The 16,204-nt window shown below is 35.3% G+C and overlaps 2 protein-coding genes across 3 annotated transcripts in view; both read right to left on the bottom strand.

The window, feature by feature from the left end:
• Nucleotides 1–726: 726 nt before the first annotated feature.
• Nucleotides 727–5,489, bottom strand: cacng3a (calcium channel, voltage-dependent, gamma subunit 3a). The gene is made up of 4 exons (XM_067404310.1): nt 5,026–5,489; nt 3,446–3,529; nt 3,052–3,192; nt 727–1,794 (listed from the first exon to the last, which is right to left on the bottom strand). Exons 1-4 carry the CDS (start codon nt 5,234–5,236, stop codon nt 1,061–1,063), a joined length of 1,170 nt encoding a protein of 389 aa, XP_067260411.1. The 5' UTR covers nt 5,237–5,489; the 3' UTR covers nt 727–1,060.
• A 5,226-nt stretch (nt 5,490–10,715) lies between these two features.
• prkcba (protein kinase C, beta a) overlaps nt 10,716–16,204 on the bottom strand; it is a 38,127-nt gene continuing 32,638 nt past the window's right edge. Inside the window, exon 17 of one of the 2 annotated variants that reach the window (XM_067405224.1) lies at nt 10,716–11,083. In XM_067405224.1, the coding sequence (XP_067261325.1) occupies nt 10,931–11,083 (153 nt within the window). In that variant the 3' untranslated portion in view covers nt 10,716–10,930. Of the gene's footprint in view, nt 11,084–12,990; nt 15,472–16,204 lie in introns of those variants that run through there. The other variant, XM_067405223.1, reaches the window with a different exon arrangement.

Genomic DNA, 16,204 nt, shown 5'->3' with positions numbered 1-16,204 from the left:
GAGACGCCTCTATGTTTTCCGATTGGCTAATATGCTAAAACAAGGGTTCAAGGTTCAGTCATAGTCATGTGTGACCCAGACACTAATGTCACCATTCTGTTCTGTCGTCACCGAATCTAAAATCAATCCACTTAACTCTCGTTGCCCCAAGCTATCTGTCCTATCAATTGAGTTGTCATTAATTTGTATAAAATTGTCTGTTAAATCACCCAATCCAATAGACACATACAAAATATACACCAAAGCCCAAATGCTATTTGCTACTATGCTGCACTGAAAATGTCTCTTTTGAGGATAATAATTTGCACAGTTCCCAAACACTGGAATACACTGTCAGCTTAAAAGTACTGGTTTGTGCATGTTTTCCTCAGCCAAAGATATATGGCACCATCATAATATTAAGTTTAACCACTGGCTGGAATTTGCAGATGTGTGAGCACTGACTTGAGGATCATGCATTGTGTTATTTTACACTGGATTGATTTTATGATTCATAAGGATCTAGAAATGAAGGATGAACCAATACTGAGTGTCTATTTTTGACATGACAGTTGCACTTGGCTGCTCATGTGGCCATTATGAGTATTGCATCCGAAAAACATCCAAAGTAAGGACGAAGTAGCATGTTTGCTTCTGCATAAAGACAGCAGAGGGACAATAAACAGCACCATTTTTGTCAATCCACTCCATTTAGTTTGGAAGCTTGTTTCTGCCACTAAATAAACAAATAGGTAAATGCGACTTTTTATTTCACAATTTTGACTTTTTTTTTCTCTCAGAATTGCGAGATTTAAACACAATTAATTGCAAGTTATAAAGTCAGAATTGCATGATATAAACTTGGAATTGTGTTTATAAAGTCGGAACTCCGAGATATAAACTCAAAAGTTATTTTGTGAGACATAAAGTTACAATTACCTTTTTAATCATATGGTGCAAACAAGCTTTCATAATTTAGTACATAAAGTTAAAAGAAAATAATATGCACATATTCAGTAAAGGTAAGCTAATCTTCACTCAGACCTTTCATATATAGCTTTTCAAATAGCAGCATTTCTTTTCACACTGGAGTTGTTCTTGTCCCACTTTGAGACACATATGAGGGCTCTTTTACAGCATTTTGCACGTGTGCAATGTCATTCCCAGAATTTTGCACGTGCGCTGGGCTTTTACTGGGATTTACTGAGTTGAGCTTATAGTTCTGCGACAGCATGACTCCATTTTCCGGCTTGACTGAATTTTGTCCATGTGCAAACCCTTTCTCAGTGCTCAACGAGTTTTGTATGTGCGGGAGCCCTCTTTCTGATTTCACAGAGTGAGGATTTGCAAAGCTGTTATTAACAATGACAGAGTTATGAAAATGTGCAAAACCATGGCTAGTGCTGAGGGAGTTGTGCGCGAGCATGTGGGTAGCTGTGGGTGGAATCCCGCGTCCCAGAGCGTACAGCCCGAGGTCGTTCCCGCGACGGGCAGGGGAGGGTTCGCGAGATCGGGAGTCAGACGAGCGGTTTTGACCCTGCCTCCAGCGGTAGCGGGAACGGTAGCTGGTCGAGCGGCGATGCTGCAGGGAATGCGTGCTGGTTTGGAAAGTGCGATGCGAACGCGCTCTCAACACACGGTGCGTGTCGATGAACAGATGCACGGTCAGGACCCCCACAGTCTCTGCTATGATGAAGGAAAGAGCGCCGCAGTAGAAGCTCCAGCCGTACCAGTGACTGCGCTTGGACTCGCTCTGGTTGGGGTCGCCAGCGTTGGACGAGATGTACACGATAATGCCGATGATGTTGCTGAGACCTGAAAGAAAAGCATGCAATCAATTTTCCCTGTTTTGCTGCAATCCATGTCTGTGTGTGTGTGTGTTTCAAACCTAGTCATAATTTGGGGACAAATTTGCTAAAAAATGTACCTAGAAATAAGCTAAATGTTCATAGAAGTTATTATGTTAGGATGTCCGGGATATAGCGCTGTTGCACTTTGGGCGACCCGGGTTCGAGTCCCGGCTTGCGAACGTTTCCAGATCCCATCCCTCTCTCTCTCTCACCTCGCTTCCTGTCCACTTTATACTACCCTATCATAACAAAGACAAAAATCGCCCCAAAAAATGAGATAAAAGTCGCAATTGTGGGAAACTAAGTCCTAATTATGAAATTAAAAGGAAAGTTGAAATGACATGTAAACATTTTGACATTTTTTGACAACTTTTTATCAGAATTTTAACTTTTTTGGTTTTAGTAATAATAATGACCTTTTGTCATATTTGAATTAGTATCTCATCATTTATATTTTTTACGTCATAATTATGATTTTTCTGTCAAAATTCACCCTTGGTTTGATTGACAGGTGATCTGTCCAATCATAACGGCAAATTCACCATTTTGTCCAACAAAGAAACCAGACAGGAGAGTTAGTAGATTAACATCGGTGGACTTTTTTTGGGAAAAATTGTGTATTGACAACCTACCTTCTGATGTTCATTTATGTTTATTTCGTGCTATAACTAGTAGGAAGAGATTATTGGTGTACATGACGCTTGAACTGAGGCGATCTGTCACGAAACATGGTCACAAAATGGTACTTATTGTTTGAATTTCTTACAAAAATGACAAAATTTGAAAGCTAACACTTAGTTTTATACCAAAATTAACTCTTGTCTGTTGGCATATTGTCAGTGTCCTCTTTGCTCCGCTATATATTATAACATGATGTGTGGCATGAGAGCGCCTTGGCTTATCGGACATAGCAAGAGTAACTAAGGGGGTCAGGTCTTTGCAAAGCATCAATTATGATTTACCAAAGCATTTTTTTTTGTGTGTGTGGCAGAAATTGGCTTCCATTTCATTGCCATAAAAACACCACATAAATTTGGTTACAGTGCCACCTACAGGTCAAAGGCTAAAAATCTTAATTTAACAATAGGCTGCTATTGGAGAGGTTCACCCTGTGATAGCCACTTTCAGATATATTCATATTTAGATGTATTTGAAAATAACATCTATGGTACATACCCATTTAAATAACTAGGTAAAAGTCTATATATGTGCATAGACATACCAGCTGAGACAAAAAAGATGCCTGCGCACAGAATGACGTTGTGTCGGCTCTTGTAGAACTCGCTGGCGGCTACACACACTCCACCAATGAACAGCAGTCCCACACTCATTATAGGGAAAAGACTGGAGGCGCGCACAGCACCTGCCACACACACGCACAAAACAAAAATGTACAACTGACTGTTAATATTTTGGCATATTATTTATTTTCACACACAAGTTCATTAGTATCTCTGATCTAAAGTCAGTATTTGTTGTGATTTATCTAAATAATTGAACTGTAATTTAAAATGTTGCTATAATTTTTTTTAATATGCTCTATAAAGTTTTTAAGTGCTATTTTTATTGTATGTGTTTGACCTTTAACTGAATGTCAAGCATTTGTAGATACTCACGCAGTAGATATTCCGCAGCATCTTGCTCATAATCTGCATCCTCTGGGAAATGATCAATGTTCTTACAAACTCCCTTAAATACGCCTGTAAGAAACACACACACATCCAGACGCCTTCACAGTCACACGTGCGTCAGTTAATGGCCAATGCCATTTTCCACATGATTGGACTAATGCTATCAAATCATTAACAATATCAATATCCTCCCATCTAATTAGTCACTAAAAAAACACAGGCAAACCCTCTATTTCTCTTTTAAATGGGCAACACATTTTCTCTTTCTCTTATAGTTTCATTCCACATATGAACCACATAACTATAATTAAAGATGTAAATCAAAATATAGAAGTTGATTAAAGTGGCATAACTTTACAAACTGAGCCTCCATTGCTATTTTTGTTGTTATGTGCAATATAAAATTGACAAAATGGTCCCCATATGGGTGTATGTTAGTGTGTGTGTGTCTGTATCTGGATGTTTAGGAGATGTATTTCTGTTGATGTAGCTCTTTGTGTGCATAATTGACATTTGTAGAGAAAGTGCACAGTCTGTGCCAACCATCTTTCATAACTGCCATCTCGTACCCTAAGCATCTCGTACTCGCTCTCGCATTCACACACATAAAGTGAACTCTGCCACTTTGATGCCCTTTTAACAGAGTGAACGCTTCATTACACATTCCATTAAAAGAATTGACGTTGAACAGATATAGGTCAGAGAGTAGGGTGTGAGGGATGGGTCGAAACTAGAGGACCGCGTAGTGTGCAAGAAAGTAAAAATAATTCAATCAATAATTAAATAAAGAAATCATCCCACAGGAAAGAGGTTTGATTCAGCTCCAACTTTGATACATTTATAGTCAACACAACTCCACTGCAAAAAAAGTGAAGAGCAGTCATGGTGATAGATGAGAGATTATATAAGTTAGGAATGATATGTAATAGTGGACATTGAATAGTGTTTAGGCTACTATATTCATGAGTAATCCAAAATACTTCAAGCATGATACTAGCATGGAACATGTAAAAAAAAAAACACACAGTAAAACTATTGTATGAAATGAAAAAAGTAGATTTATATGAATATTTCAATTATTCAGTACATTAAATTAAATCAACCATTAAATCTCAACCAAACACTGCAGGTTTCAGAACCTTTCTGTCATTTCATTAATGATCATTTGATGATTTATTTATTTTTGTTCAGTACCAGTTTTATTGCAACAATAACTATAATGGTAAGGTATTTTAGTTGGAATTATCAGGGTCAAAATGTATAAAAAAATAACACATATATACAATTTTAGATATATGTAAAAAAATTAATCGCGATTAATCACATCCAAAATAAAAGTTTGTTTTTACATAATATATGTGTGTGTGTGATGTGTATAATTATTATGTATATTTAAATACACACACATACATGTATATATTATATATACACCACACACACACATAAAACAAACTTTTATTTTGGTTGCGATTAATCGTTTGACAGCACTAATATATATTGCTTTCATTTCATCCACATAAACATGCAGTAAAAAGCGGTTTATCACCGTTTTTAAAACAATGTACCTTCCATGCAGCACTGCCTCCAGAGCCCAGAGTGCGTGAGTACCTCTTCATTCTTTCGGTTCGTGTCATTGTCATTCACGCTTTTGGTTCTGCAGACGCCGCGCGAGTACAGCCAGTAGTCGGTGCCCACCGCGATGGTCATCAGACTGAAGGCCGCGAAAGCCCCCGCCGTGGTGAGGAGCATCTGCACTCCACGGTTACACACCTTCATCCTGCACGCGGCTCTCTGGCATCAGTGTACACAAGTGAGGGCCAAGACCGGCTTATCCACAAGGAAATTCACTGGTGTTAATGAACTCTCTCATATGTCAGTGAAGTTTTCTTTAAGTTTTGGCACGCGCCCCTCATGCTGTGCTCTTTTACGCGGTAAGTGAGAGAGATAATTTGGGTTTATCTCCTTCAAGTAGGTAAATCCTCATTTTGACGCTCCAAACTTACCTTATACATCAAAAATCAACTCCAAGAATGACTTTCTCCCAACAGTCATTGCTGTAAGGTCGGGTTTTCTCGGTATTCCTTCAGATAAGTGAAGTTTGCCCATGACTGAACCGTGCGCATTCCCGTGGAACATGCTGAGGTGGTTTTGGTTGAGTCTCTGGTGGGTCTCTCTCTGCTCGTGCTTGTGAATGTAAAGCACCGCCTCTTACTTTGCGCTCGATAGTGCAAAGTTACGCAATGCAAAAGAGTATCTGTGCAATTTAAAGAAGAACATACTGCAAACTAACAAATTAACTGAACATAATTTTAAAACAGTAAAAATCAACTTTTAATTTCGTAAGATGCATAAGTGGCCACACTTTTAGCGCAATAATATTTAATTTATTGTTCTTTTTAGACCACTTCAAATTTAATTAGCTAGTTAAAACTCTAAAATCTTGTAAAAAATTTTATGAATTAATGGAAACTTATTAAAATAATTATGAAATCGTATAAAACGTATACAATTATTGTAATAGGCTATTCGTAGATGGACACTGATGCTATTTTGACATTATGTTGTTTTTTACAGTATACAATATTAAGTTGCTACATTTAGCCTATTATTCAGTATTCTGCCTGCTTATGTGATAGTTCTGATGTTCAAGTTTAATGTATGTACGATAATGTTATATGTCTGACTGTATGTTTCATAATTGACAGTCGCTGCTTTATACTTTCATTCTCAGAAAACTATTTGTGTCCCAATGACTGATATATTTAACAGGAAAACAAATACTACATTTTTAAAAATAGATTTAACTCTGTATTTTACTCATTTTTTGCCCCAATTTGTGAGCATCACATGGACACACATACACAGAGGCACACACACACACACACACACACACGTTTGTTTTTGTGAATTGTGGGGACTTTCCATAGGCCGCAATGCATTTGATACTGTACAAACCGTACTTTCTATCCCCCTACCCTACCCCTAACCCTAAACCTAACCATAACAGGAAGCTGTGCACACCTTTATTTTCTCACAAAAACATAATTTAGTATTTTTATTAATTAATTTACATTGTGGGGACCGGTGGTTGGTCCCCACGATGTAGGTGAACTCAGTTTTATATTATGTCCCCACAATGTAATATAAACAAAAGCACATGCAGATGCACACATACATACATAATATGCATATAGCCTACTAGTATGAATATTAGGGTAGATGTGCCCCCTACTGTGGTTCAACAATGTCTGTGGCAAAGTTAAGCTGTGACTTTTAAAGTAAAATGCTAGAAAAAAATCCTATAATTTTCAGGTGCAGATTTCTCAGTTTCTTGTGAATGGGCCCCACGGGGCTAAAATGACTCATAACCTTTTAACCTCATAACACAATCTTACAAAAGTTAAGAACACACAGATTGGCATTTGAAAACTTCAGCTTTAATAATCCACATAGCATAAATAAATAACATGCAAAATATCTCTGCAATCACCAGCGATATCCCTCCCCAATATAGCCAACCACTGCTGCTGTCTGGATGTTAATGTTTATGTGTCGTCAATGACATGCATCTGTCTTGCATAGTATAAAAACTCATTTGGGGGGATTGATTCTTGCACAGGAAGCCCTTTAAAGTCTTCATCATGATAGAAAAACTAAAAAATTAACCAGGGCCAGGGGTTTACAGTGCTAAAATATGCACGTTTATTTCAAAGGTGTGACAATTACTTTGATCACTTAAAGGCCACATTATTAATTTACAGTTATGCACATCATGCCAAAGCAATTTAATAGTTCAGGACAGGAACGGTAGCAAGGCTGTCAGTTTGTATACTCACTTATTGTATCTGCACTTTCTGATGTCTTTTTCATAAAACATCCAGTTAAGATAACAGCTTTTCTATCCTTCAGTCTGGCTTTCACATCTGTGTAGTTCAGGCTACAGGTCCTTCAAAAACATTTATCCTTCCATATACACTATACAATAAATATTATACAATATCTTTACAGTATCCCCACTTTTCCATTTATCGCCTCGGGAAAAGCAGATTATACTTATATTGTCACTGTTTACATGATCACACAATGTGTTTTCATTTGGAAGACTAGAATACTTATATTTCTATTTCATATATCTAATTACAAAATGAAACGTTAACAAATATAAATGTTTACACACCATCAACCTTATAAGGATCTATGCTACAACAGATCCAACCATTACTGACACACTTGGTTAATAAGTAAACACAGAGTTAAAGAGCAAGGGCTCTACCAGGCATGCATAGGGTAGACTAAAACTCCTTATGGAGTCTGTTTAACACAGACACATGGCACACAATGAGCTCCCTAAACACTGCAGATTCCCCAACAAAATATATGGCACATTAGGGTTTCAGTCAAGACTGGTAGCTGGAGTTGTAGTTTTCAGCTCATACGGTATGAATCACATTCTCTGCAGCCCGTGATATGCATGGAACAACGTCTGATGCCGATGCCATTAACAGCACTAACGCACTTTATCAAGGATTGCAACCGTATGCACCCGTCATCTGTTTGTAAATCAATTAAAAATATGTGGTAAAACTTAATACTTTAAACACAGTAAAGGTTGAATGTGCACTACAACATGTACCAATACATCAGGGAATCAGTCTGCAAATCAAAAATCTGCAAAATCCTACAATATCATTTGTTCTGTGCCCTCAAAGATGTCTCATTATCCCTATTCACAAGCTAATTTTCATCTATTTGTTTAATATTACTTTTTGCTAGTCACTGCTTCTGTGTCATGCTTGCAGAAAGTTTCCTTCTCAAACTCTAGAAATTATGTAAACTTCTCAGTAAAAAATATAATTCCGCTACATAAGGGAAAAAAACATCCTTTGGTAAATCCTAATTATGACATAAAAAGTTGAAATTATGACATATTAAGTCATAATTATGAGTTTAAAAAAGTCAAAATTATGACAGAAAAGTCACAAATGACATAAAAGTGAATAATTATGACAAAAATTGTAATTATTAGGAGATTAAAAAGAAATAATGACACAATTCAAATATGTTTGGAAGAGGATTAGGGCCAAGCAATAATAAAAAAATAAAACCATCTCGAGATTAAAGTTGTTAAATTTCGAGAAAAAACTCGTTAAATTTCGAGAAAAAAGTCGAAATAATATGTTGAGAATAAACTCGTTAAATTACGAGAACAAACTCGTTAAATTGAGAAAAAAGTCGAGATAAAATGTTGAGAATAAAGTAATTAAATTACGAGAAAAAAGTCATTAAATTACGAGAACAAATTCGTTAAATTATGAGAAAAATGTCGTTAAATTGAGAAAAAAGTCAAGACAAAATGTTGAGAATAAAGTCATTAAATTACGAGAAAAAAGTTCTTAAATTACGAGAACAAACTCGTTAAATTTCGAGAAAAAAGTTGAGATAAAATGTTGAGAATAAAGTCATTAAATTACGAGAATAAACTCATAAAATTATGAAAAAAAAATCATTAAATTACGAGAACAAATTCATTAAATTACAAGAATAAATTCGTTAATTTAATGACTTTATTCTCAACATTTTATCTTGACTTTTTTCTCAAAATTTAACGGCATTTTTTTCATAATTTAACGAATTTGTTCTGGTAATTTAACAACTTTTTTCTTGTAATTTAATGACTTTATTCTCAACCTTTTTATCTCGACTTTTTTCTTGAAATTTAACGAGTTTTTTTCTCGTAATTTAATGAGTTTATTCTCAACATTTTATCTCTACTTTTTTCTCGAAATTTAACGAGTTTTTTTCTCAAAATTTAACAACTTTAATATCGAGATTTTATTTATTTTATTATTGCTATTATTATTTATTATTATTTTTTTATTATTGCTTGGCCCTAATCCTCTTCCGGAAATATGACACAAAAACTTGAAATTAGGAGATTAAAATGTAAAAATCACATATATAAACAAATTTGGCTTTATGTCATAAATTCAACTTTTTTTATTGTGACTTAGTATGCCATAACTGTTTTTCACATTGGCCCATTAATTGATTTAAAGGTGCAGTAAGCAATTTCTGAGAAACACTGTTGAAAGTGGATCAGTCTGACAACTCTCTGGAGATTGGTATGGTAATAGAGATTGGCATGCATATGGTAATGTTAATGTATTTGGTCTTGGTGGAATAAATCTGCTACGCTGCTGCTGCAGAGCGAGTACCGAGACTTGCTACAGCCAATACATTTACAGGCATTGCTGTGAGGTTGTAAGACGTGCTGCTGCTGCTGCACATGTAACATACCTGAATTAACCCCATAGCAGATCTATACAGGTGGAGCTGGGGAAGGTAAAGGGTTTCTGAAAGCATGCTGCATACTGCTAACAGCAAACACTGCTGGTATTTATTTGAATGTTGAGCCGAAACTCATTGGCTGCTGATGCAACAACAACCAATCGGCTGTGCTATGCAGATAATGACGTGATTGCTACCAAATGAGTTAGACCTATCAGCTTGTGCCATCTAGAGTTTCATGCCAGAACTATATAAGAAAAGCGGTTTGATTTCAAATTCTCAGAAATTGCTTACTGCACCTTTGAGACTGTTTTAATATCAGAGTTTTTAATTATTTAAAATATTCTTAATACCAAATGATATGTAAAACAAGGTAAACAATCAACATATTTTTGCCACTTAACTAAAGTGATATGTTTTAATATAAAAATGTTGATTTTCAAAGCTTTATGTGCTTTTGAGTTGCATGTAAATTATAAATTAAGCCTGATGGCCTATGTTATTCCCACCAGCTATCATGACATAAATAATGAACAGAAGCCATTATGCCAGTAGCAAACTAAAGGCCATATGGATATCATTATTTGACCGTTTGCTTCTGATGATATGCAAGCTAATGCTCAGAATCTCACAACAAGCTGAAAGATATCATCCATTTAAACCAACATCTAGCAATAAATGCTTGAGGATATTTGCTTATCTATCATTTACTGATGCACTGGAACTTTGCTTTGAATCGATACCGAAATGTTTTACTAATTTAAACCAGATTTTAACTTAAAAGGCTCAAGGGTGTGCAAGGCTTAATTAGCTCTGGGGAAAAAAGCCATTAGTGCTGCATGTTGTCAGGTTAATTCATTTGGAAACGAGGGGCTGCAGTAAAATGCTGACTGAATAAATGGAGAGAATGTATAAAAGAAAGAGGTAGGATAATTCTCTTGGAGATGAAAAGACAAGACATTCTCATGGAGACTATGAATACACTCTTTTATAACCGTTCTCTCTCCTCTGGCGAATTCAATTTCAAGAGTTTCTGAGGCCTTGGTTGAAAAACTGAGTATAATCCTGATTTGGTTCTGCTTGATCCTGCTGGGTTTGTGCCTTTTAAGTGAAGAGAGAGGACAATCAAGATGCACAGGGACAAAATAATGCTTTCTGGGTATTAAGACCGTCTGTTTGGTGTTAAACCTGAATAACAAACTCAGGGTTGGTGTAGGAGAAGCCTTGGAATTCATTTTGGTCCAGATTCATGATGAAGAGTTTATCGGTTGGTGTCAGCTCAACCGCCATCTTGGTGAACTCCTTGTCGAAATTCCCAGTGTCACGTCGATTTTTCTGAAAGAAAAAGAGAGAAAGAGAGTTATGAATGTGATACTTTTTTTTTCAGGATTATTTGATGAATAGAAAGTTCAAAAGAACAGCACTTTTTAAAATAAATTTATTTCAAAATTATTTGAAATAAATTTTTGTTTTGTAACATTATAAATGTTTTACTGTCACTTTTGATCAATTTAATGTATCCTTGCAGAATAAAATTATTCGTTTCTTTTTTTTTTTTAAATCTTATCGACCCCAAAATTAACATTAATCACTGTATTGTGAAAGAATTTTTGTTTTAAATTTTTTTTTTTTCTTTTACCATTTTTTTTAACTGAATCGACTATTTGATTTTTCCATCTCTACAAAATGGGATAGATTTTTTTGAAAAGCATAAACCACATTTTACAACTTTTGCTCTAGCAAAAATGCAATTAAAATTTGGTTTTAAAGTCAATACAAAATTGCATTTACTTCCAAAATGTGGTGCATTTCTGACTGAAACAGGATATTCAACAAGAAAAAATGTATCCATTGGAAACTGCTAATTGGTTAACATTATCTAATAGCCCATGAGGTCTTGGTGACATCAAAAACTTAAATAATTTCATAAGTGGAGCAAGTTGATGATAGGCACTTTGGAAAAAATGCCAAAAGATCAAGAACATGCATTTAAGAAAGCAAATAGGGACAGTTTAGATTATATGTTGACATTAAAGCAAACGTCTATCATTATAAATGCATAAGATAACACACAACAACAACAAAAACATCACAGAAGATAATCAGATAGAAGTAATAAACGGCAAAAAAGACCAAGAGGAAATTGATGAAGAGGAACCCACAGCTTCAGAATCAAAAACTCAAGACAAACAAAACTTTGAGAGTCAATCTGGAATAGGCAGAATAAACCACAAAAAACATAGAGGGACAGTACAGAGGAGAGCAGACTGGACCATTAACATCTGAAAAACACCCATGAGAATGAGATGAATGTTTGGACATCAAGTCCAGCCACCAACTGGAGACAAACAGCTCAAGAAAGTTCTGCTAAACACATAAACCATTAACAGAGACACCAAATGCCCTTTCATTCAAGACAGGACAATCAACAAGGTCCTACCTTCTGACAGAGGCCCAAAACCAGCTCAAGAAAAAGGGCCCTTGGAGAGAAGTGCTTCTTGAGAGTCTGGTCCCTGTATCTACTCAACAACTACGCCATCATGTTCTCATGAGACCCAGAAGTCCAAATGCACAATTTATACAAAACGCTCCTTTTGTTCTCTAATGGATCTGCTGTTCGCGGATGGTTATTTCGCAGGTAGTATTGGTACGCTATGATAATAAATAAGCATGCATGTGAGTTCAGAAGAGTTGATAGCATATTTTTAAGACTGGTGAAAGTGTACTTGCATTGTGGAAATTTATTAACTATTCGCATTATGAACATCGCTATCTCTATTTATCACATTTTATGTTTCAAAATCTATAATCATTATTTCCCTGCAGGAAAATCCAGCTCAAGCTGGTATTTGGTATCATTGTAGCTGATGTTATTTGCTTTCTTTATGCTCAAAATGGATAGTAAACTATAATTCAAAAGTTTTTGTTTGTTTTTTGAAAGAAATGAACACTTTTACTCATCAAGGATGCATTAAACTGATCAAAAGTGCCAAAAAATGATATTACAAAAGATTTATTTTTCAAATAAATATTGTTCTTTTAAACTTCATTCATCAAAGAATCCTAAAAAAAATGTATCAGGTTTCCATAAGACAATTAGAAATGTTTCTTGAGCACCAAATCAGCATATTAAAATGATTTTCACATGAATAAATTGCACATTCTAAAATATATTAAAATAGAAAACAGTGTTTTAAATCATAATATTTCACAATAGTACTGTTTTTACTGTATTTTTGATCAACAAAAAAAAAAAAAATGCAGCCTTGGTGAGAACAAGTGACTTCTTTCAAAAACAAAAACAAAAAATGTTTGATTCAAAAACATTAAAAAATCTCTTTAAATTGCAGACATATATTCACCAGCTGTATGAAAATGAAATGTTGTCATCTAAAAATTATGGTTCATTTTATGGACTATATTTTAACTTAAATATATATTAACATTCTAAAATATCAGTATCCATATACTTCGTTTCGGCACTGTTTGTGTGTGCAAGAATAAACACAGAGGAGGAAAATATACAGACACACAGAGATCATTAATATATTCCAAATACATATTCATATATTTTCCTCTATAGAAACAGTCTGTCCACAGTTTCACAGTAATTTGATCCAAACACTGCCAGGCACAGGTAACAAGTCAAAAAATGTCATACATCACAGATTTGGCAGAATAAAGACATAAAAGATATGTTCTCGTTAGTAGTTACATCATCATCATCATCATCATGTCTGGAATTAAGTTGTTGTAGTTAAATCACTATCATTTCCAGTTGGTTCAAGGATGTGGTTATGAGTATCCAAGCAGCACTGGTTGGAAAACTACACGTTGCATGACCAGTTCCTAAACTTTTAATCTCTGACTTGGCACAGTTTCACACAAACACACGTACGACACCCAACCGAAAAAAGCACTAAAATGGGGTGACCCAGTAAACATCCTGATCAATAAGTGGTAAATGGTTCATCTGAGGCGCATGGTTTGTGTAAGTGTGTGTGTGTGTTATGGGGAGACAGAGAGATTTGGCAGCTATATTTGAAAATTCTAAAGATATGTTACATCAGAAGCAATAAATGAATCTTATAAAACCTATCAAGGACATGTCCAGGTTACATTTCACCCCAAACTGAAAAACAAAAACAAAAAACATTTAGAATATACGGAGCCCCCGGACATGACATACGGACAAAAGTATATATGTCATGGCCACGAATTAAAAATTCATCCCCTTGTTTCAGTAAATCGTGGCTGCGTTGATCTAATTTGTTAGTTCAACAAAATTTGTTGTTTTGATTTAAATAAAACAAGGAAATTAATTAGTACAATGTGGCCTCGATTTAGAAAATCAAGGGACAAATTGTGTGTATGATTTACTTAAAACGAGGGAACAAATTACATTTACTATTTATGTATTATATTGTTGTCAAAAGTACCTTCTTCGGTACTGAAATCTAAAAAAATGTGACGATACCTGCATTTCCCCCTAGAATTTTGAACGGATTCTTAAACGCATCTGATTGGCCATTGTGTTCGCAAGCTCAACAGATATGTCTGTGATTGGCTAAAATGATCAACGCTTCAAAAACATATTAAATAGACATATTTACATATACAGATACACACGGGAGTTTTTGAAAGCAGGCGTCTATGAGCGGATATATTAAGGATCCGCTGATAGACGCCTAGTTTCAAACGCTCCTGTGTGTATCTGAATGTAAGTTCTTTGTGAAGAGCGTCAAAGATGTCTATTTATAACATTTTTTTGAAGTATTGATCACTGTAGCCAATCACAGACATATCTGTTGAGCACATGAACACAATGACCAATCAGAGGTGTTTAAGAATCTGCGCAAAATGCTAGGGGGAAATGATGGTATCTACACATTTTTAAAATTTCAGTATTGACTCAGTACTGTAGTCTGTACTTTTGACAACACTAATGTATAAGGCGTGGGAACAAATTTTTAGTTTGTGACCGCAATGTACATATTTTTTCTCCCAGCATTTCACGGGCAGGGCTCTGTAAGAATAAATAATTAAGCCTATTTTTAAAATGATAAAACATTTTTGCCACATTTTCATCACAATTAAGCATGTTATTTGTTTGATTCTCATTAACTTGTGATGACAATAATGTCACAATGCAAAAAAAAAAAAAAAAAAAAAGTTATGCTCGCAAAACAGCTTCATGCCTTTAAGCAAAATAAATTGATTTTGGGGTGAAATGGGACTGGGACACTGGATTCACCCAGATTTTTTTTTTTTTGAGTTTTCTGAGACCCGTAACACCACAGTCCATGATATACAAGCATCAAATAGTCAAAATCTCGCAAAGCCGCCACACACTCGCTCACTCTTTAGAAGTTCATTTACAAAGTTAGTCAATCTCTTCCCTTGATCCTTTAAATCAAACAAGTAATAAACAGGAAGGAACAAAATAGATTGAAAAAAAACCCATTCCTCCATCAATCTGGTTGAACTCTCTCATTGGTTCATTCACACTATGTAATTTCAAGATCTGTAATCTCATTGGTCCCTGTATTGTGCTTGGCTAAAACTGGCTACTTGGATTTCACAGATGCAAAATTTGGGTTAATATACGAGAAGCCCTGAAATTCTTCTTGGTCCAGGTTTTGAATCACTTCTTGGTCAGGAGGGGTCAGGACGGGAGGATGGCGGGTGAAAAAACGATCAAAGTTCTCTGCGTCTCGACCGCACTGTGGAGAAGACGAGAGAAGAGAGATATGGGATGGGAAAATGATAAAACGGCATGAGCAACCAAATGAAGAATTAATGACAAATGGAAGCCTCAAATGTGAAAAAATGGGAAAAGATTCATCCAAAAGTGTGATAATAATAACAGTACTTTTGTACATTCCCTTCATCGAGGGAATGCGTAATGACAGAAAATGATGAGCATATATCTGTATTGCATAACTACAATATATGAATTAACATATTGTATTACAATCACCTTCCTGCAAACATTTCAGGCACATCATTTTCTGTGTTGGAAGCATATTTCTGATGCTGCCAATTATTTTGCTATTACAGAATGTAAGTCAGCACATGTTAAAGAAGCATTGTGTTTTCAGGCGATGAAGGTGCAGCATTCAGAAAAATGTGCTCCGTGGAATTGGAAAATTCCAAGCATTACAAAAGTGAGAGAGTGAAGAGGGATAGTGAGAAAATAATAAGGGATCTGTATCCAAACCACTTACCTGTGAACGGATGAAATCATTTTAATTTAACATTAAAATGTTTATTCGTTGAACTCGTGTCACATAAAGTGGGGGCGTAGCTTACTAAACTGGCCAATCAGGCCACAGTCAAATGCATTATTAGACATATACGCTTAGAATTTAAATAAAATTACAATCGAACATTAATCTGACTCCGGCAGCACTGTTATATGGTCATCTATACACAAAGACTCTTCACAAAGAAGTC

Source organism: Chanodichthys erythropterus, chromosome 12 (genome assembly GCF_024489055.1).
Source record: "Chanodichthys erythropterus isolate Z2021 chromosome 12, ASM2448905v1, whole genome shotgun sequence".
NCBI classification, from domain to species: domain Eukaryota; kingdom Metazoa; phylum Chordata; class Actinopteri; order Cypriniformes; family Xenocyprididae; genus Chanodichthys; species Chanodichthys erythropterus.
This window is presented reverse-complemented; position numbering and strand designations above follow the sequence as displayed.